Raw genomic sequence first — 22,119 nt, forward strand, 5'->3', positions numbered from 1 at the left:
TTTCTTCTTTTGATTGGATGTATGTTTTTCAGGTTATATTTTACCCTACAGATTCCATAACCGTGGCTGTTTAGAAGTTCACTTAGGAAGGCTTGAATTCCTTCTGCAGTTCTGTGTTGGACCTGACATTTTTTTTTTTTTTTTTTTACTTTCTACTGACACTGATGTACCTACCAGCATATTATTATTATTATTTATTTGTCTAGGACAAAAATTGATGAGATTCAACAGAAGAAAGAGGAAGACCTGAAATCTTTAAACATCCGCAATCAGAAGCTTCAAGCTGATCTACAGGCTGTTAATCAGGTATCTAGCCTTGGCATAGGCATTGCAATGATGCACATTTTAAATAAAGGGTTACAGTGATATCTGCATATAAAGGTTCAGAAAGATTTTATACTACTTGCAGATATGCAATTGCTACATGAATCATTAATTAAATAAACCCTGTGTTCTACATTTGAGAGTACCTGTTTGCTGCAGGAATACCTTTAAATGAGTATATCAGAATATTTAGGTAAGATCATCACTCTGCTTTAAAAAGATGGACTGCAGACAATTGCTAACATTGTATCTGTCTGAAATACTCAGATTTTCCTAGGTTGTTCAAAATGTGTTTTTCTTGCTTTGAAAACCACCGATTACTGGATATACTATCTAATGGGATTCATAAAGCTCTTATTGATCCCTTGTTTAGGTTTATCTTGGAGCTGTTTGAAAGGTATTCTCATTCAAGCAAAATGAGTACTATTGTAGAGCATGATTTCCTTATGCAGAAAGAATAATTAACCCAGTTAGTAATGGCACAGGCACACGTAATGGGTTAAATCTTTTTTTAATTGAATTTTATAAAGCTCAGTCCAAAAAGTAAAACAATTTCATTTGAGAAAATTAACATGTGGTAAATGATGAGCATTGATTAACTACAGTGGCCCTCATGTGCAATGCGCCCAAAACAAATTAAATTATGCAAAAACACATTAGAAAACACAAAAACAAATTGGAAACACACACCAGAAAGCTCAAAAATGAATTGAATATGCAAAAAAACAAATCAGAAAATGCAAAAACAAATTGAATGCACTAAAGCAAATTCGAATGCGCAAAAAAATGAGGAAATGCAATTAAAAAATGGAAATTCAAAAACAAATCAAACTTCAGAACAAATTGAATATGCAAAAATTAATGAAATAAGGCAAAAACAAATTGAGTATGTAAAAACAAATCAGAAACTGCAAAAGCATCATAAAATGCCACACGGATCCGTCTCACTTCAGTCAACTGATATGCCATACTTTTTCCCAGTTCCATGAGCTGACCCAAGGCCAGGGTCCACATATGATACTCGCCGGAAGCCAAGCATCAGAGCAGATGATACAAATTCTTCCATTTGAGAAAATCTGGTGTGTAGGGAATGCTGTATAGGCGAGCACAAGAAGTTTATAGTTTCATAACCTTAAAGGTAGTGCATTGCTAGAAATTGATATCTAAGGCAAAACTGATTAAAGACTACATTTGCATTGTTAACATAGAAATTTGTAAATGTCTGAACACCTAAGCATTTCCACAATTTAAATACCATTTAAGAAAGATTGGAATTTAGAATGAAAACCTGCTGCCACAGGTGCCCTCCAGGACCAGATTTGGGGACCCCTGTTCTAGATAAGAAAAATGAATGCTAACAATTCACCTGACCAGAGTTTGGAGAGTTACAGCAAAAAGTCTGAATATTTATATAAATGAGAGATCTAAGTGTTTGATTTTTAATGAATCTGCAGACTTTTATGAAAACATGTTTTCAGTTTGTCATTATGGATTATTGAGTGTAGATTGATAGGTAAAAATGAAAAATATCTCTTTAAAATTAAATCTACAACACAAAGTGTACTGAAAGTAATGGGGGTCTGAATACTTTACAAATTCACTGTATATACTTTACTTGGTCCCTGTAAAGCTCTGATTGGTCATTTGTGCTAGTTCTAAATTCTTGAAATAATTGAAAAATACTGTTTTGGATACCTGCATGTTTATAAGAGATATTAAATTCTTATAAAGTTTTAATGCTATTCATAGTGTTTGCAGGCCAGGAAACAGTTCTAGCATGCTGTTTCTTGTATATTTATTGTTTTATTGCTTTCTATGTTTATATGAGTTTAAGGTGTGATGTGCTTTTATTTATTTATAGTATTTTTACATATAAATAAAATGTATACTTGTTTATTGATTGTTCATGAATCTGGCCTTGGAATTATTGAAGCCTCACCCGGGGTATGTTTTACCTTGCTAGCTGGATAGGGTGTAGTCTCCCATATCTCTAAACTATATTAGGTAAATTTGATTTTGCTTGGATGTTTATGATTAACTACTTTTTACTTGGTAGTTCTCTTCAACCTGTTTAAATACAATCTTAAGTTAATGTTGACAAAAGATAAACAGGAAAGTAAAAAAATACCCTTCACTCAACATAAAAAAGCAGTTAAATTTTTCAAAATGTCTATTGATAGATAGATAGATAGATACTTTATTAATCCCAAGGGGAAATTCACATACTCCAGCAGCAGCATACTGATACAAAAAACAATATTAAATTAAAGAGTAATAAAAATGCAGGTAAAAACAGACAATAACTTTGAATAATGTTAATGTTTACCACCCACAGCCCCACCCCACAGGTTGAAATTGAAGAGTCACATAGTTTGGGGGAGGAACGATCTCCTCAAGTCTGTCAGTGGAGCAGAACAGTGACAGCAGTCTGTCACTGAAGCTGCTCCTCTGTCTGGAAATGACACTGTTTAGTGGATGCAGTGGATTCTCCATAATTGATAGGAGCATGCTGAGCGCCCGTCGCTCTGCCACAGATGTCAAACTGTCCAGCTCCATGCCTACAATAGAGCCTGCTTTCCTCACCAGTTTGTCCAGGCGTCCTTCTTCTTAATGCTGCCTCCCCAGCACACCACCATATAGAAGAGGGCGCTCGCCACAACCGTCTGATAGAACATCTGCAGCATCTTATTGTAGATGTTGAAGGACGGCAGTCTTCTAAGGAAGTATAGCCGGCTCTGTCCTCTCTTGCACAGAGAATCAGTATTGGCAGTCCAGTCCAATTTATCATCCAGCTGCACTCCCAGGTATTTATAGGTTTGTACCCTCTGCACACTGTCACCTCTGATGATGACGGGGTCCATGATGGGCCTGGTCCTCCTAAAATCCACCACCAGCTTCTTGGTTTTGCTGGTGTTCAGGTGTAAGTGGTTTGAGTCGCACCATTTAACAAAGTCCTTGATGAGGTTCCTATACTCCTCCTCCTGCCCACTCCTGATGCAACCCACGATAGCAGTGTCGTCAGCGAAGTTTTGCACGTGGCAGGACTCCGAGTTGTATTGGAAGTCCGATTTATATAGGCTGAACAGGACCGGAGAAAGTACAGTCCCCTGCGGTGCTCCTGTGTTGCTGACCACAATGTCAGACCTGCGGTTCCTGAGACGCACATACTGAGGTCTGTTTGTAAGATAGTCCACGATCCATGCCACTAGGTATGAATCTACTCCCATCTCTGTCAGCTTGTCCCTAAGGAGCAGAGTTTGGATGGTGTTGAAGGCTCTAGAGAAGTCTAGAAACATAATTCTTACAGAACCACTGCCTCTATCCAAGTGGGAGAGTGATCGGTGTAGCATATAGATGATGGCATCCTCCGCTCCCACCTTCTCCTGGTATGCGAACTGCAGAGGGTCGAGGGCGTGTTGGACCTGTGGCCTCAGGTGGTTAAGCAGCAGCCTCTCCATGGTCTTCATCACATGTGACGTCAGAGTGACAGGCCGGAAGTCATTCAGCTCACTAGGACGTGATACCTTTGGGACTGGGGTGATGCAAGATGTTTTCCAAAGCCTCTACTGCATAGATAAACAATTCTAGTTTTGGACTATTTATACAGTATACACAGTGTACAGACAGACACCAGCAATTTTCACATGATATTGTTTTGGGAGAAAAGTAACAGCTAAACAAATAGTAAAAGAATATACAGTACACCCCCAAAATTCGCGGGGGTTACGTTCCTAGAGCACCCGCGAATTGCGAAAAACCGAGAATTTTGGATGTGGTTAAAAAAAATGCCTATTTTCATAGTTTAAACCCTAAATATGCCCCCAAAACACTTTAAATGAATTTCAAACTCTACTTAATACATTACCTAAAAATAAATGTAAAGGTAAACCTGTATACTGTACTGCTACAGTATGTTTTCCGCACTGCTAGAGTGTAAAATACAGATGTTACCGCTATGTGTACCGTAATTCATGCAAGCGCGTTTTCATTGCCAGAAGCCTTAGACGGTGCAGCTTGTTTTGGTGGCATCTTGGGGCTTTAATCCTTAAACTGCCACATACTTGGGGGTTAATGCATCCCTGGACGCCAAATACTTTTTTGCTGCACTTTAAGTAAACGTCACAATTAACAAAGAAAAAGTGAAATTTTAATGGAACACTTTTTTTTATGCAAAGAGCATCACAATTACTGCAACACTGATCATTTTACACACTGCTAATGAACTGTAAAAAGTATTTAAAAAAAACTAATGGAACAATATGTACAAAGTGCAACTGACGCCATGTATGTAAATCACTGAGCCAACTGCGCTTTAAGTGGCCCAAGCACACAGATGTAAGCACTGACGCTGCCAGGCTAGTCTTAGTGCGGCTTGCAGCAGGTTGTCATGCTTGGTCACAGAAACACAGGAGATTGTAGAGACAGGAACTTTATTTAAACACTTCAAACAAACATCTCTTTCAGAAGAGCTCAGTATGCAGTTAGTTATCAATTAAACAATAGGCAAACATCATAGGGGAGCACAGCCCCCAACAGGAGCAGAGAATGTCTGGGGGAGGAGGGAGGAGAGAGAAACAAAGCAATCAGCCAAAAAGGACAGGAACAAGAACACTCAGCTGGAGATGTGAATCGCTGTATGCGGCGTGTAAAACAGTTTGTCGCGGATGTGAATCGCTGTATGCAGCGTGTAAAACAGTTTGCGAGAGGTATCCCATGGTCTTAGAGTTGGTGGGCGGGTCTCTGTGAGTTGCTCTTGCGAGCGGGCACATGACCAGGCAGTGTGTATGCTTTGAGTGCGAGGGTGGACGCCACAGGACCATGTAAGAAAAATCATGTTTGTCGCGGATGTGAATCGCTGTATGCAGCGTGTAAAACAGTTTGTTTGTCGCGGATGTGAATCGCTGAATGAGCGTGCGACGGTGGTCCTCCAATTGTCAGTCACGGACAATTGTATGTTGCCCTCTCTAGAGTTCTTTCTCTAGAGTTCTTTTCATTCACCTACAGTCCTATCCACAAACCCACCCCATTTGGACAACTGTGTCTTTCAGGAAGTGTTCACCCATCAATACATAATTATGCGGTGTATGCTATGCCGAGGGTTGGCTAGTGTTTTATAAAACAATAGCCAAGTTCTCTGTGCTAACTTTGCATACCTGGCTCTGTGTTGAACATATGTCAATGTCAATTTATTTAGATAGATAGATAGATAGATAGATAGATAGATAGATAGATAGATAGATAGATAGATAGATAGATACTTAATTAATCCCAATGGGAAATTCACATTCTTCAGCAGCAGCATACTGATACAATAAATAATATTAAAGAATGATAATAATGCAGGTGAAAAACAGACAATAACTATGTATAATGTTAAATGTTAACGTTTACCCCCCCGGATGGAATTAAACAGTCGCATAGTTTGGGGGAGGAACGATCTCCTCAATCTGTCAGTGGAGCAGGACAGTGACAGCAGTCTGTCGCTGAAGCTGCTCTTCTGTCTGGAGATGATACTATTTAGTGGATGCAGTGGATTCTCCATAATTGATAGGAGCCTGCTGAGCGCCCTTCGCTCTGCCACAGATGTTAAACTGTCCAGCTCCATGCCAACAATAGAGCTTGCCTTCCTCACCAGTTTGTCCAGACGTGAGGCGTCTTTCCTCTTAATGCTGCCTCCCCAGCACACCACTGCGTAGAAGAGGGCGCTCGCCACAACTGTTTGATAGAACATCTGCAGCATCTTATTGCAGATGTTGAAGGATGCCAGCCTTCTAAGGTAATATAACCGGCTCTGTCCTTTCTTGCACAGCGCATCAGTATTGGCAGTCCAGTCTAATTTATCATCCAGCTGCACTCCCAGATATTTATAGGTCTGCACCATCTGCACACAGTCACCTTTGATGATCACTGGGTCTATGAGGGGTCTGGGCCTCCTAAAATCCACCACCAGCTCTTTGGTTTTGCTGGTGTTCAGGTGTAGGTGGTTTGAGTCGCACCATTTAACAAAGTCATTGATTAGGTCCCTATACTCCTCCTCCAGCCCATTCCTGATGCAACCCACGATAGCAGTGTCATCAGCGAACTTTTGCACATGGCAGGACTCCGAGTTGTATTGGAAGTCCGATGTATATAGGCTGAACAGGACCGGAGAAAGTACAGTCCCCTGTGGCGCTCCTGTGTTGCTGACCACAATGTCAGACGTGCAGTTCCCAAGACGCACATACTGAGGTCTGTCTTTAAGATAGTCCACGATCCATGCCACTAGGTATGAATCTAATCCCATCTCTGTCAGCTTGTCCCTAAGGAGCAGAGGTTGGATTGTGTTGAAGGCGCTAGAGAAGTCTAGAAACATAATTCTTACAGCACCACTGCCTCTGTCCAAGTGAGAGAGGGATCGGTGTAGCATATAGATGATGGCATCCTCTGCTCCCACCTTCTCCTGATATGCAAACTGCAGAGGGTCAAGGGCGTGTTGAACCTGTGGCCTAAGGTGGTGAAGCAGCAGCCTCTCCATGGTCTTCATCACATGTGATGTCAGAGCAACAGGCCGAAAGTCATTCAGCTCACTAGGACGTGATACCTTTGGGACTGGGCTGATACAAGATGTTTTCCAAAGCCTCGGGACTCTCCCCTGTTCCAGGCTCAGGTTGAAGATGCGCTGTAGAGGACCCCCCAGCTCCGATGCACAGACCTTCAGCAGTCGTGGCGATACTCCATCTGGACCCGCTGCTTTGCTGGCACGAAGTCTCCTCAGCTCTCTGCTCATTTATATAGCACAGTAAAGTGTAAAGTGCTTTACAATAATAGAATAAAAGAAAAACAAAATAATTAACATAAAACAAATAGAAATAAAATATATGAACATAAAATAAAATACATAATAAATAGAAGTAATGTTATATACATAAAAAATAAAAGTAATGTTATATAATCACAAAGAGGAAACCATCAGTATTACTGAAGGTCATGGAATGCAAGTGAATAGAAATGAGTCTTTAATCTTGTTTTGAACAGTTCAATTGTAGATGACTCCTTTATATAACGAGGTAAAGAGTTCCACAGGCGAGGAACAGCAGCTGCAAAAGCTCTGTCCCCCTTAGTTATACACTTGGTACGAGGGACAACCAGAGACAGATGACCAGAAGATGTAAGCACTCTGGGTGGCTGGTGTAAAACACACAGTTCAGATAAATAGGCAGGAGCAAGCCCATGTAAAGATTTAAAAACTAGTAGCAATATTTTAAAATCAATTCGTAAACTGACAGGCAGCCAGTGTAAAGAAGCTAAAATAGGGGGAACAGAGTCATACTTTCTTGCCCCAACCAGAAAGCGAGCGGCAGCATTTTGGACCAACTGTAATCTGCGTATCAGAGATTTGTTAATCCCAGAATACAGCGAGTTGCACTAATCGAGGCAAGAAAAAATAAACGCATGAGTAGCTTTCTCAAGATCCCTACAAGATAAAAAAGGCTTTATCTTACCTAATAGACGAAGTTGGAAAAAGCAACTCTTGACTACAGAATTTCTCAAAAGTTTCTCAAAAGAAAGGTTACTGTCAAAAGTAACACCAAGATTGCGGACTTGAGGTTTGAAAAAGACAGAGAAAGAGCCGAGAAGTCCAAGACCAATTTGGGCTTTAGCTGATGGAACCACTATAAGCACCTCTGTTTTATTTTGATTTAGGTCAAGAAAATTATTAGCCATCCAGGATCTTAATTCAGATAGACAGTTGTGGAGTTGAATTGTTGTAGAGTTGCAGACAGGATTATAAACCTGTGCATCATCAGCATAGCAGTGAAAAGAAATGTTAAATTTCCTAAAAATAGATCCAATAGGGTGAATGTATATAGAGAATAAAATAGGACCCAAAATGGATCCCTGAGGAATACCATATTTAATAGCAGCAGTAGATGAAGAAGAGGAATTAAAAGTCACTGAAAAGTGTCTACCAGTTAAATATGACCTGAACCAGTTAAGAGCAGCCCCTTTGAGCCCAACAAGATGTTCAAGCCGCAACAGCAATATTTCATGGTCAGTGGTGTCAAAGGCAGCGGACAGGTCAAGGAGGAGAAGGACTGCCGCATCACCTGAGTCAGTAATAAGAGAGATGTCGTTGAACACTTTCAGGAGTGCCGTTTCAATACTATGATAACGCCTAAAGCCAGATTGGTAGATCTCAAATAAATTATTGGAGTTAAGGTGATCAACCAATTGATTTTAAATAATTCTTTCTAGAATTTTAGCCAGAAATGGCAGTTGGGAAATTGGACTAAAATTGGCTAAAACTCCAGGATCTAATTCTGCCTTTTTCAGACAGGGTGGACTGCAGCATGTTTAAAAAATGAAGGCACAACTCCCGAACTAATAGAATCATTGATAATGACTAATAAGGGTGGCCCCAACACATCAAAGGGTTCCACTAAGAGACGTGGTGGTACTATATCGAGGGGGCTGGAAGCTGGTTTAAGGGTGTCAGTAGTTCTTTTTAGCTGTGAAAGTGAGACTAGATCAAAGGATTCTAAGACAATGTCATAATTATCAGTAGGAAGTTCATAGCCCGTTTGAACAATGCCACGGCGGATAGTATCGATTTTGCTGACAAAGAATGATAGAAACTGGTCACATGAATGAACAATGCTATTTAATCCCATTCCAGAGTGAGGGTGAATGGCCGGATTAATTGAATTAAATAAGACCCTAGGATTCCGCTCTTTTACTTTCAACTCCTGAAAAAACTCCTTTTTTTGTATTAACCCTGCACCCTCAGTAATCTTTTGGTCTGGTCACAACAGAGGTCATCTGGCTGGGAAATGAAAAGCAGCTATGACATAGCCAATTCAGGTGTTTTAAACAAGTGACATTCTAGCTAAGAAGAGGCAGTGTCTAAGACGGCAGGTTCAGAACCGTCCAAGAATTTAGCTTCACTATGGTGTAGTATTTATATAATTTTAATTCATTTATGTTATAGTGCTGAGTTGTCATCTTCAATACTAATCTTTGATTATTTGCTCTTAATTGCTTTCTGAACTATCCTATTTATTTTGAAATTGTAGTGGCATTGCCTGTAAAGTATAGTGTTTGAAGGTTCGCTTTGTCTGTAGTAATTTTATTCATGTTCCTTTTTGCAAAGATCTGTATGTGCTGTGAAATCTATTGATCCTCACTTGGTTTCCTCACTTGTACGTGTAGTAGTACTAACTCTACATAACAAAGTAATGAGTATCCTAATTTTGTAGTTACTTTATTCATGCTATTGTATCCCTACAGACCATGAATGAACTGAAAGAACAGTTGGCCAGCAGACAGAAAGAACATGAATTGGCACTGCATGTGCTCAAGAACCAGGTAATGCTTTCAGACCTGTTTGATGATAATAATAATACATTTTATTTATATAGCGCCTTTCCCATGCCCAAGGTGCTTCACAGAGTCTTAGAAAAAAAAAAAAACAGCAGGGTATATGTAACATTGGATATGTTTTCCTGAATAGAACAATGAAACAGATAGCAAAGTATTAAATAGAATAAAGAACAATAAACCAGAGTAAAATACTAAATTCAATACTAAAAGAAAAACTTAACAAATAACCTAATTTGTGATATAACAGACACACAAATTATCCTGAGCACCTGGACAGAGAGAGAAGCTGAAAGAAAGGGCAGAATATTAAGTTAAAAGCCTTCCTAAATAGATGAGCATTAAGTTGTTTTTTAAAAGAATGAATGGAGTCAGCTGATCTAATTGATTTCAGGATGTCATTCCAAAGTCTGGGTGCTATGGAGCTTTAGGCCCTGTCACCCATAGAGTGCAGGTTATTGTGAGGCACAACAAGATTACCAGAATCAGAGGACCTTAGTAGGTGAACAGGAGCATAGTGATTTAGAAGGTCACTGATGTAGTCCAGTGCAAGGCCATTTAAAGCTTTGTAGGTTATTAATAGAATTTTATATTCAATCCCGTAAGACACAGGGAGCCAGTGAAGGCGAAGCAGGATGGGTGTGATGTGCTCACTGTTGCTGGTTTGTGTAAGGACTCTTGCAGCAGAGTTTTGAATCAACTGGAGCTACAATAATTGATGCAGGATGTGATAAAAGCAAGGACAAATTTCACAGCATTAGAAAAGGAGAGGAATGAGCGAACATGGGATATGTTACGGAGGTGAAAGTCAGAAAGTTTCTTAATGTGGTTTATGTGGGCAGAATAAGAAAGGGAGGAATCAAAAATGACACCAAGATTCCTTGCATCATAAGAAGGTCTGATGAGATCTCCATCAAGAGTGACTGAAAAGGAGCTAATTTTCTTAAATAGCACTTTAGTGCCAATATGCAGGAGTTTAGTTTTGTTGCAATTTAATTTTAAAGAGTTCTGCTCCATCCAGGTTTTAATTTCACTGAGGCAAGTTGTGAGCTGGGAAATCTCTGATGAAGTTGTACTTTTGACATTGAAATAGAGTTGAGTGTCATCTGCATAGAAATGATAACCAAGTCCATAGCTACGAATAATATGGCCAAGGGGAACCATATAAATACAGAAGAGAAGAGGGCCAAGGACAGAGCCCTGAGGAATTTCTTGTGTGACTGGCGCTGAGCCGGATCTGCGGTTGCCAAGACTAACAAACTCTTGCCTATCAGTCAGATAGGACTTGAACCACTGGAGGGCAGTGCCAGAGATACCAAGCATGTTCTCCATTCTGGACAGTAGAATGTCATGTCTGACAGTGTCAAATGCTGCACTGAGGTCTAACAGAATTAATATGTTGGTTTGTCCAGAGTCTGCTGCCATAAGCAAATCATTGGTTACCTGAAGAAGAGCAGTTTCATAGCTATGCTGCACCCTGAAACCAGACTGAATACCTCCTGGCTATAGACTGATTTGCTGTGTAATCACATGGCCTTATTTTAAGATTATGGGTGTTTTCAGAGTATAGTAAAATACACATCCTTCTAGATATAAACAATGACTAGCGTACAAATAATAAGATTTTATACATTCACAGCTCTTCTGATTTGGAAGCAGTAACAGTTTTATGCAGACCTTTCTATCTACCATGTGAGCTGACATTAGTGATCATTGCTGCTGGTTTTTATCCCACCTAATGCTAGCATTAGCTCAGCTCTTGCCTGTCTACACGTTGTGATCAACAAGCATCAATAGGCTTATTCTGACTGTGTACACATTGTGGTTGGTGATTTTAATCAAGCATGCCTAAAGACTGCACTCCCCAAATGTGTGCAAATATGTACAGCGCTTCACCAGGGGGAAGAACAAGCTAGACTAAGTTTATTGCAACCTAAAGCGTGCTTATAGTGCTGTATCTCTCCCACATCTGGGCTTCTCTGACTATCTCTCATGGCTTCTCTGACTATCTTTCACTGCTCCTCATCCCAGCATAAACTCAAGCCAACCATAAAACTATCAAAACCTAGATTAAAGTAGCCCTTCTTGCAGCTGCAGGACTGTTTTGAAAACACAGAATAGTCCATTTTTGAACAATTAGACTAGAGGAGCACACAGAAACTGTACTAATCTAGTTTAAGTTCTACACTGATGTGGTTACAGTGGATAAACACATACAGGTCTACCCTAACCAAAAACAGTGGATGACCAGTGTGGTTTAGTCTCTGAGAACCCGAGACATTGCCTTCATGTGAGGAAATAAAGCTTGGTACAATGCTGCAAAAACAAATCTTAGAAGAGGCATCAAAACTGCCAAAATAGCCTGCAAGAGTAAGGTAAACGCCCACCTGATAGACAATAACCCAAGGCAAGTATTGGAGGGAATACAACAATTCACCAGCTACAAAAGCAATACACATGTGCCGATCTATGCTGATGCCTCATTGGCAGAGGAACTAAATCTTTTCTTTACCCGCTTTGTGGCAAAGTGATCTCACACTGACACTCTGACCCTGATGACTTACTGCAGCAACATACTTATTCTTCAGGAACTTTAAGTGAGATGGATGCTCAATACAGTGAACCTGAGGAAAGCTGCTGGATCAGACAGCATACTTAGCATTGTAATTAAAGCTTGTGCTGACCAGTTGGCAGGAGTTCTTATTAAGTTATTTAATCTGTCACTGATGCAGGCCACCGTTCCCCATATCTAAAGTTGGCTACTATCATCCCTGTCCCTAAAAAGTCAGTCAACAATAACCTTAATGACTATAGACCAATTGCATAAATGTGTAATGGTCATGAAATGTTTCGAAAGACATTTCGCTCAGCACATTAAAGCTAGCCTTCCTCCCATCTTCGACCCTCACCTGTTTTCTTATAGATCAAATAGTTGCAATGAAGACACCATCAGTACATCCCTCCAGTGATGAGCCATCTGGAACAGTCAGAGACCTATGTAAGGATGCTATTGGTCGATTATAGCTCAGTGTTTAATACAGTCATCCCTACCAAACTAATCAATAAGCGGTATAACCTGATCTTTTCCCCCAACTTCTGTGCTTGGATAAAGGATTTTCTCTTTGCCCACCCACAAACTGTTAGAATTGGTCCCCAAGACTTTTACACCCTCACACTTAGTACTGGCTCCCCTCAGGGCTGTGTATTTAGCCCACGTCTCAATGACCTGTACACTTATGACTGCACATCAAATTACTCCAGCAATACTATCATCGGTTTCGCGGATGACTCCACTGTGGTAGGTCTCACAACCAGTGATGATGAGTCAGCATACAGGGAAAGGGTGCAGAAGCTGTCAGTGTGGTGGTCCAGGAACAATCTCTCTCTCTCAACACTTGCAAAACTAAAGACATGGTCATTGACTTCAGGAGGCACAGAGCAGAGCCAGCCCCTCTATACATCAGCAGGGACCTGCTGGAGAGGGTTGCCTGTTTTTAGTTCCTAGGAACTTACATTTCTGAGGACCTGTCCACTCTAGCAGTGGTCAAAAAGTCACAGTAGCGATTGCATTTCCTGAAACTTCTCCAGAAAGTGGTAATGAAGGAGAAGCTGCTGTTGACCTTCTACTGCTCAACCGTTGCCAGTGTTTTTGCATACGGTATTACAACATGGTATGCTGGCTATACATCAGCAGACAGGAAAGCTCTGCACAGGGTAATATCCATGCCAGAGAAAATCTTTGGCTGCTCTCTGCCTTCCCTGGAAGATATCTCCAGTGCCTCTGCAGAGCCAGAAAAATCATTAAAGACACTTCCCATCCTGGCCACTCACTGTTCACACTACTGCCCTCCGGAAGGCGATACAAGAGCATTAAAAGTAAAACAAAGAGTTGCAGATAGTTTTTATCCTTGATTCATCACAATTTTAAATTTTATGAACTCCTAGAACTGTTACTTATGATGATTACTTTAGTGAATAATAATTTCCTGTCCTTTATGTATTTATTTTTCATAGGATGTGTGCCTTTTATATTTGTTCATCATTGTTTGATGTACTTGCACTGTTTTACAGTTGTAGCTTTTACAATTCAATTGTTCTGGTACAATGACAATAAAGGCTTCCTTATTAGTAATATTTGTTCAGTTCTAATGATGATGTTCTACACTGATAATATGTTACATTTGAAAGGCTATTATTCAGTTGGCTTGCAGGGTTCTTCTAACGGGAAGGCAAATTTTTATTGTAGACGTCAGACGCAAGGGATAATTTAGAGTGAATTAATTATACAGAAACAGAACATGGATTGATGGCTGCCTTCAATATTTTTTATTCATTACAAGAGGGTATTCTAAAAGACATATTTGTACCTGCATATTGATAACATCAATCATAGATATTTGGTCCCTTCCAAGTTCTCCTGACTTTTCATGCACTTACTTTTTATTATGTGTTGATATTGTTGTAAAAAATAAAAACATGCACATTTTTTTTTAAATTTAGCCTATATAAATTTGCATTACTAACTGAAGTTTCAAAAAAACCTTGATCATATTTCTCAGTCTTAACTATATGACTCTTATTTTACCAAAAAAAAACCAAATGTTAAAAATCTTATCTAAAAAATAAGAGCAGGTATTTAAAATCAGAGTGCAGAATACCAAGCAATAAGATCTTAAGTATACTGTAGTCTTGTGTAAAACATGAGCTAACATTAACTGTTTTCCAAAAGGTCAAAACTCATTTATGGCATTTTCATTTCTACAAGCACTACATATGGAGTGGAAACTAAGCAAATCATCATAACACCAAGTTTTGTTGTATTGAATTTTGCACTAAAAAATGCATGTCTGAATTAAAATAAAAGGCAAACTAAAATGTAATTTTGTCAAAAGCAGGGTATTTAATAATCTGTTTATCATGTTATACATTACTTCTAGTTTTTCAAATGGTGCATGCTTCAGCAGAACCATTATTCACTGCCTTTATTAATGATCACCATATGTGAATGTGAGGTAGCACTGCAGGTTAAGTTTTTTGCACACAGAATTTAATGAGTTTTATCCTTGGAGAGTACGGTGAATTGCAACATTGTTTCATGAATGCACCACAGCATCCACAGGCTTGTTTTCAAATCAGACTCTTTTAGAATCACCAATGTACAAACTGATCATATTGGAACAGTTCTTATGATATACTCGCAGCTGCAGCTGTGAGAAAGGACGCTCAACACATCAATACATCTTTCACTGTTGGTGATTCAGACGTTGGGGTAGATTACAAGTTGATACAGTAGTGGATCTTGTAACAGCAGTTCTATAGCATAGAAGAAAGAGAAAGCAGCCAAATTCTCAGTGCTTGATTTTTCTGTTCAAATCTGTCCCTACTACGTCTTGACCCAGTAAACGAGGTCTCGGCAGTAGCCGAGTGTTGATGCTCTCATCTTCCTTAACAGTAAATATACTGTATCTTATGTTCTTCCTAGATCCAGTCAGGACCCATAGCTAACATGTCAGTAACACATTCATGCAAGATAAAAGGACATTTATTGTTGAACCAATGTTTAATGTTAACTGAGAAAGCAAAATAAGTATAAATTTACATCATTTTACATTCATTTTTATCTTAGTCATTGTTGTCATGTGAACAGAGTAAACTGAAATTCTTACATGTGTGTGCTAATCAACATAAAACATAATATGTTACTGCAGTGGGAATAATTTGTGTTAATATTGTGGTAGTTAGCAGATTACCCTGAAGATGGGCAACACTGGATGCATGACTAACAATGACTTGTCACACAAGTACATAGAGCTCTGCATTCCATTAACCCTGGGATTATTTGTGATATACTTTACAAGGCTGAGAAAGTTCACGAATGCAGGCAGAGACTCGCAGAAGATAAGTGGTCTTCAGTGGATTGTGGGGAGAAAATGTGAATGACAGTGGAAGATGATTGAGGGCAAGAATTACCAAGCCTACTTGCTAGTTTGTGTTTTCTTTTTAGAAGGTGTCTCCAGTGTGATGACTGTGGGAAGGTGCTACTTCTCCTAGTACCATTTTTCCTTGTTAAATAAGCACACCTGTTCTTGGGCTTAAGTATCATTTAGTGTGTGTCTCAGTCTTTCCAGCTTGGTGGTCATCATAATATTTAGGATTACTTTGTTTTAATACAAAAAAGTATGTATATGCATACTGATTTTAATGTATTTTACTGTTTAATATATGCATGTCTTATAATTAGCACCAAACATTCAGTACATTTCTTTCTTTTATTCACATACTGTGAAAATATTAAATAATGAAGCCTGAACCGCAATAGCAATTGCATCACAAAAGAAGTATCTTGTCTCATGCCTATAAGCAATCCAAGAATTTTCATAGTAGAATCAAGGAAGCTTCAATAAAAGGCAGTGAGAATAAAGCAGAAACCAGAGGAAAGTTTAATATTAAACCATGAATACAAAATATGAAGAAACACCAGTACTACCTTCAAGCACTTTTCTGTTTAATATCTTTTTTTATATGCTATTCTATTCTGTTTCCTTCTTTTTTCCATACTCTCTTCTGTTTCTTTGTCTTGCATATACTGCAGGTAGAGTGTCAAAGTGCAGAGAGTCAAGAACAGGTGGAAAGTATCCTATCAGAAAATGATGCACTCCGGACTAATCTAGCTGCACTAGAACAGGTATTTTGCTCCTTTGATTTAGTAAGGCAGTTTTTGTAACTCTGGTAGATGCTTATATGGTTGGGCAGATTACAACTTTCCAGCAATTTTTTTTTTTTTTAATTTTTATGCTTAATGGACAGCTGCACGACCTGGCTAGAGGCTAGACTGGTCATCTATATTTTAAATTTGGGGAGAGGGGGGAATCTAAGTACCAAGAAATCACACTTCTTCCTTCATCAGAAAGCTAATGCTGGAGAGCAGACTTTAACCAGTAGCTAAGTCTCAGATCGAGAAGATGCAATGGTGATTCCATTTTAGCTGTGGAATGATAGACTGACTCTTTGTCTTAGCACAGATATTTAAGGATAATTTGAATTTGCTATCTACATGTACATATAGTGGAGAGTTTATTATCACGTACCTTGTGCTATTTTGTGGAAGGAGCATTAATATATGGTTCTGAAACATTTAGACTTATTAATGTTGTACTGGCGTGTAGTCCAGAGAAAGCCAAGTTTTAACACAAAGCTTTTGATTTACTGGTTAGTTAATATCCCCGTACTTTTCTTTGGTCAGAATCACTTTGTAATAATGAGAGTAATGAAACTGAGTTTAAGCTGCCAAAATGGTATTCCTTTGCATGGTTATTGGTCTCACTCTCTGACAGTGTGAGAAAGTCAGCAATACATGAGGATCTTCAATTAGAAGCACAGCTTCTCCTGATTCTCCTGATTGAAAAGGACCAGTTAATGGGGTTTCATTCAGCATGTAGTTAGGATTGCTCCTGGGCACCTCTCTTGGGAGTTGTAGGTACAGCAGCAAAGGTGAGTCATGTTAGGTTGCATCCCAATTAGTAGTATGTGTCAACTATTATAGAAGTATATCCATTAGCACTTTGCGATGTACATTTTCAAAGCAACATGAGCCAAATAATAGAGTTAAAAAGAACCTAATACTTGATCCCCAGATTACAGGTGTATTGATTAAAATACTACATTATTTCATGCGTCTTAAGAGTCTTCAAAATAATAAATGCATATGCCAAATATTAACAAACTACATCAGCAAGGAGAAACAGTGTTCCAAGTCAGAACTCACTTATAGTGATAAACAGACTTGTATATTGGCTAAATGCAAATAAGATGTAACCTTGTAAATTATGACAGAACTGAGTTGGAACCTCTTAGACCCAGTCTTAGGATAAACTATACATGTCTGTTTCGCAAGGTTAGAAATTAGATACATAAATAGATTGATTGATAATACTTTGTTTGTCCCCAAGGGGAAATTAAAATTTTACAGAGGCTTCAAAAATAAATAAATATGATAAAAACATACAGCCCCCACCCCCATAGGTTTATATTTAAAGGCATTAATATTTGGAAAGAGCAGTGCCCACAAATAGAACAGACCTAAAAGACACTTGATTGTTTGCTTGAAGTCACCAGCATTAAGAGTGGTTTATCAAAAAACTTTGGTACAGAGTGAATCATGTGTGTTGCTGAGACAGCCAGGATGATGTAAATTTGTAACTTACCTTCCTGGGCAGTGACATAGACGAATTCACATCTAGTTTTAATTTTACTGTGGTCCCTTTTTCATCATTGCATATTCACAAAAATATCCAGCCCTCCTCCTGCCTTATTCCATTCAGCCTGATGAAATGCATACAAGCATTAAAATATCATCTGCAGTAAGAGGTGTTATTTGGTTCTCTGCAGTACCCAAATATCACAGTACCTGAGCTTGCTATAACATATGAAATGTAACAGTTCAAACAATTTGTATGAAAGCAATAGAACCTTTCTCATTATATGAAGTCAGCCCAGGTCTGAATCCTTTCCACCTTACTTAAGTCCTCGTTCTGGATCTTCTTCCAACTCCAGATGAGCTTGTAACTTTTATCCTTGCTCTGAGTATTTGCCCTTTCGCCCAATTTCATTTTTGGATAAGCAGCTCTTTCAGCAGGGTGTAAAGGGCTCATTAGGCGGCCGTTATTGCAGTGCTGCTAGTTAAATATGGGAATGATTAATTTATAGGCCTTTACATTTTTTAAAGTCTTTTATATTCTCTGATATTATAGGCATAGTCAACCATCAGATCTTTAACGTTCACCATGTGACATTACTCAAGTTTGCAGCGTCTCTGAGAGGCAGTTGAGTTGGGCTGGTGCACAGATCAGCGCTGATAGCAGCATCTATTCAGCTTGGTTTAAAAATTCATAAATGTGTGGTAACAAACCAAATCTTAATATTACTAATTAATAACATTAATTAATTACATTCAATTTTTAAAGGAGGAAGAGAGACTCCTTTAAAAGAGAGACTCAGAAACTGCTTATTTTCAATGCCAGCAAGCAAAAATGCTTAACTTAGTATAACAAACACAAAACTTTGCCCCTTGAGCAGTAGGAAAGGTAGTTCATTTGGATGTGTCAACTTTCACTCTGTTTCTTTTATGTGGAGGATGATTAAATTTGGAGGAGGCAAAAGTATGCCTTTAATTTGAATTGTCTCCAGCTGTTAAACATTTGTTATAGTCATTAGGTCTAATAACTACTCTTCATTGTTGTGTAATGACCAAGGGATGTGAGGCTATGTTATAATAACCTACAGTCAAAAACTATTTCCTCGTGATATTCTGTTTTTCTGGGATGACAGTGCCCCCGTAAATACCATTAAGGTAATCTAAGAGTACTTTCCCGCACAGCTAAAATGTCTTCCATGACCTTCCCATCACCAGATATAAATATAACTGAACCTTTATGGGAACTACTGGAGTGCAGATTGTGAGATAATGTAGACTTCCACCTACTTTATCCCTGAAAAAAATGGATGCCTTTCTTGAAAAATGGTATGACATCCCACTATACACAGATCATGACTTCTATGTCTGCTTTCCGAAAAGAACTGAAACTGTTTTAAAAGCGTGAGGCACTTGATATGTATATATTATTAGGTGTTTCCATTATTTTGTCCACCTCCTGTATGTGTATGCATGGTCTTTAAATATATGCTCTAAGCAGTCATGGTGATTAGTTTCTGAAATCTAGTTTTTGTAGATAAATTGTTCTGCTTTTGTTGCCGGCAGTATTTTTTATTTTTTTATTTTTTGGATGTGCTAATTTCAAATCATACTATGGCCATCAATATGGCTTTTGATTTGAATGACATTTTGTGAAGTCTACATTTAAGAAGATTTGGAAAGTGCAGATATCCTGTGAGCTAGACTGTTTGATTAGCTAATCTAATTGCTGAATAATATTGTTTTTCAGATTCAAACAACAAAGACCCAAGAGATGAATCTCTTAAGAGATCAAAATATGTCATTGACTTTGGATCTGGAGCAGATACGGAGTGACAAAGAAAACTTTTTGGCTCAGATAGATGACCTTAACTCACAGCTGCAGGTGATTTCTCTGTCTTGTAGTACTGTAAAATTATATGTTTAGAGATTCTTTTAGAGTGTCTTTTCACAGTATGATACTGTAGCTTTCGCAGGCTTAATACAAGGAATGTTATTGTCCTTTTTGAAGTGTTTTTTCTTTTTTCCTGTTAAAGCTTATACCCCCCACTCAAAAATATTTGTGTTATTAACAATCATGAATAACATGTGCTGTTCTGTTCAAGGAACAAGCAGAAAAAGATGCAGCAAGGAATTTGTGGTCAGCACTGAAACAGAAATCTAAATATATAGTATTGTTTTCATTTTTTTGTAAATAATTTGATACAAGTCAGCAAGGTTGCATGATATGGGGGAAAAATTATTATGAACGATAAATCTGGTTAATAGTCAATGAGAAATGATATTCTAAATTTGAAATTGAGGTTATGCATTGTACAATATCACCAATTACCATGCTGCCAATGCAAATGATAAAATATAATATGTCAATAATATATAATGCAAAAAGATGATGTTTTGTGTGAAAAGCAATGCTGCAAGCTATTTAAAAAAAAAAAAAAAAAAATCTGTAAAGTTGTTCCTAGCAATAGTGAAAATCTAAACACATTTTTGGGTTACATCTCGCCTATCACCCGCCAATTCACAAGAATATGAAAATGTCTTAGTAGCTAAGAGAATGGAAAGAAAACAGCATATCAGAGAAAGAGAATGGAACTTTGTAACTCAGCTGTAACTCGGCTTTTAACCTTTTAAAACCTCTTAATTCCTCTTGACCTTTCCTTAAAATGTATTTGTGTCAGAGAGACAGGAACATAACAGTACTAAATCCAAAACAAATCACAGGTTTTTTTTATTCGGAAATACCAGCCTGTTCACTTTGCTTGGCTTTGAAGATGAACACGACATGTCCCAACATTCCCTGATAACACTAAAAATTCTTTCAGAAAGTGTGCTTGTGGCAGGCACACACTCATACTTCCTTGCCAGCTTGTTTAACTGAGGAACATTAACCTGTTGAATTTTCCAGCAAGTAACAGGATTTCCTTCACTCCCAATTGTGCGAGTCAGAAGGTAGCTACTAAGTTCTGCTTCAGAAACAGCTGCAGTGGAAGCTGTGGTTATAACTGGTGCTTACAAAAGACTTCCCAGAATCCTCTTCCACCTCTTGTTGCTCTGATGGGCTGTAACTGTGGCCCAGACCCTGAACAGGCTGTACTTGTGGTGCTAACAGCATCAGGCTGGTGCTTCTTTGAGAGATGAGTTGAGCATGCACATATTTTTAAATACATCGGAGTTGTATTTGAAGCTCTTCCCTTTCCAAATAAAAAAAAAAAAATGACCTTTCGTGTCATCGTAATATCAAACAATAAATTTGTTGTGATATCAGTGATGTTTTCAGGGCACATATAGGTTGTCTTAACTTATAGATCAAGGAAATTAGCATTGTCCAACAGAGTCTGGGCAATTGGGTTAATTGTTTTTCCTCTCCATGTACACCCATACTCTAATTTTGATTGAGTGGGTCAAATCAAATCCCTCCTCGTATTGCAGCTGTTTCTATCATCAAGAAATGAAGTAGTGGTTGTACATAAGGCACACATTGCCATCACCAGGCAGCTCATCTGTAAATTCTTGAAGTGGTTTTAGTTCCTTGTTCACAGACTCAAGGAGCTCTAAGTCCTTCCATGCTGTAACCAGGTGCTGTCTTTCTGTCATCAGAGTGGGCTTGTGACAGAGCCCATTGTTGCTCTAGGGTGTGTGCAACCATTTTTTGCCTTGTGCCCCAACTGGTTATTCACTATGTAATCAGACCATGCTCAAGTAATTTTAGTTCCTTTGTATAGTTACATTTCCTCTCTAAAATCACATTTATACAAACCAAAATAACATTTGCAAGCTATACCAGCACTGAGTATATGAGCTGAATTTTTCGCTATAGTTTCTGTCTAAATGTTGCATGCTGGGTTGTCTACAATTTATACAGGAGAGATGTTGATTTACCTGTGCCCTAGCTAATGATACTACATTTTAAATAAATAAAATTATCAAGTCTGATACCAGCAAAACGTAATAACAATCTAGGCCTTCGGGTACCATCGCCCACAACATCACTCTAAAGACAATAATACACTTCAGGAACAGGAAAAAAGGCATGTCAGAGTAAAGTCTGTGTCCAAAACAATGATGTCTCGACTAGTCATTTACTTCAGTAGTTTTGATCATAAGCTTTGCATTGTCAGTGGTGAAACACCCTAGCCCACCTTCGCATAAACTCACAGCTGTATTTTCTTCACTATGTTCTTCAGGGAAGTACGGATGACTTTACTAAGTAAAGATGACCTTTAATTCAAAGTCACAGTCGATGA

The 22,119-nt window shown here is 38.5% G+C and overlaps 1 protein-coding gene across 3 annotated transcripts in view; it reads left to right on the forward strand.

Annotated features, from left to right (window-relative positions):
* gripap1 (GRIP1 associated protein 1) overlaps positions 1-22,119 on the forward strand; it is a 224,024-nt gene that overhangs the window by 57,920 nt on the left and 143,985 nt on the right. For 2 of the 3 annotated variants that reach the window (XM_028813383.2, XM_051933793.1), the window contains 4 exons: positions 207-306; positions 9,592-9,669; positions 16,274-16,366; positions 19,623-19,757. In XM_028813383.2, coding sequence (XP_028669216.1) covers positions 207-306; positions 9,592-9,669; positions 16,274-16,366; positions 19,623-19,757 — 406 coding nt within the window. The remainder of the gene's footprint in view (positions 1-206; positions 307-9,591; positions 9,670-16,273; positions 16,367-19,622; positions 19,758-22,119) is intronic. The other variant, XM_028813384.2, reaches the window with a different exon arrangement.

The sequence above is a fragment of the Erpetoichthys calabaricus genome, chromosome 11 (genome assembly GCF_900747795.2).
Source record: "Erpetoichthys calabaricus chromosome 11, fErpCal1.3, whole genome shotgun sequence".
Lineage (NCBI taxonomy): Eukaryota > Metazoa > Chordata > Cladistia > Polypteriformes > Polypteridae > Erpetoichthys > Erpetoichthys calabaricus.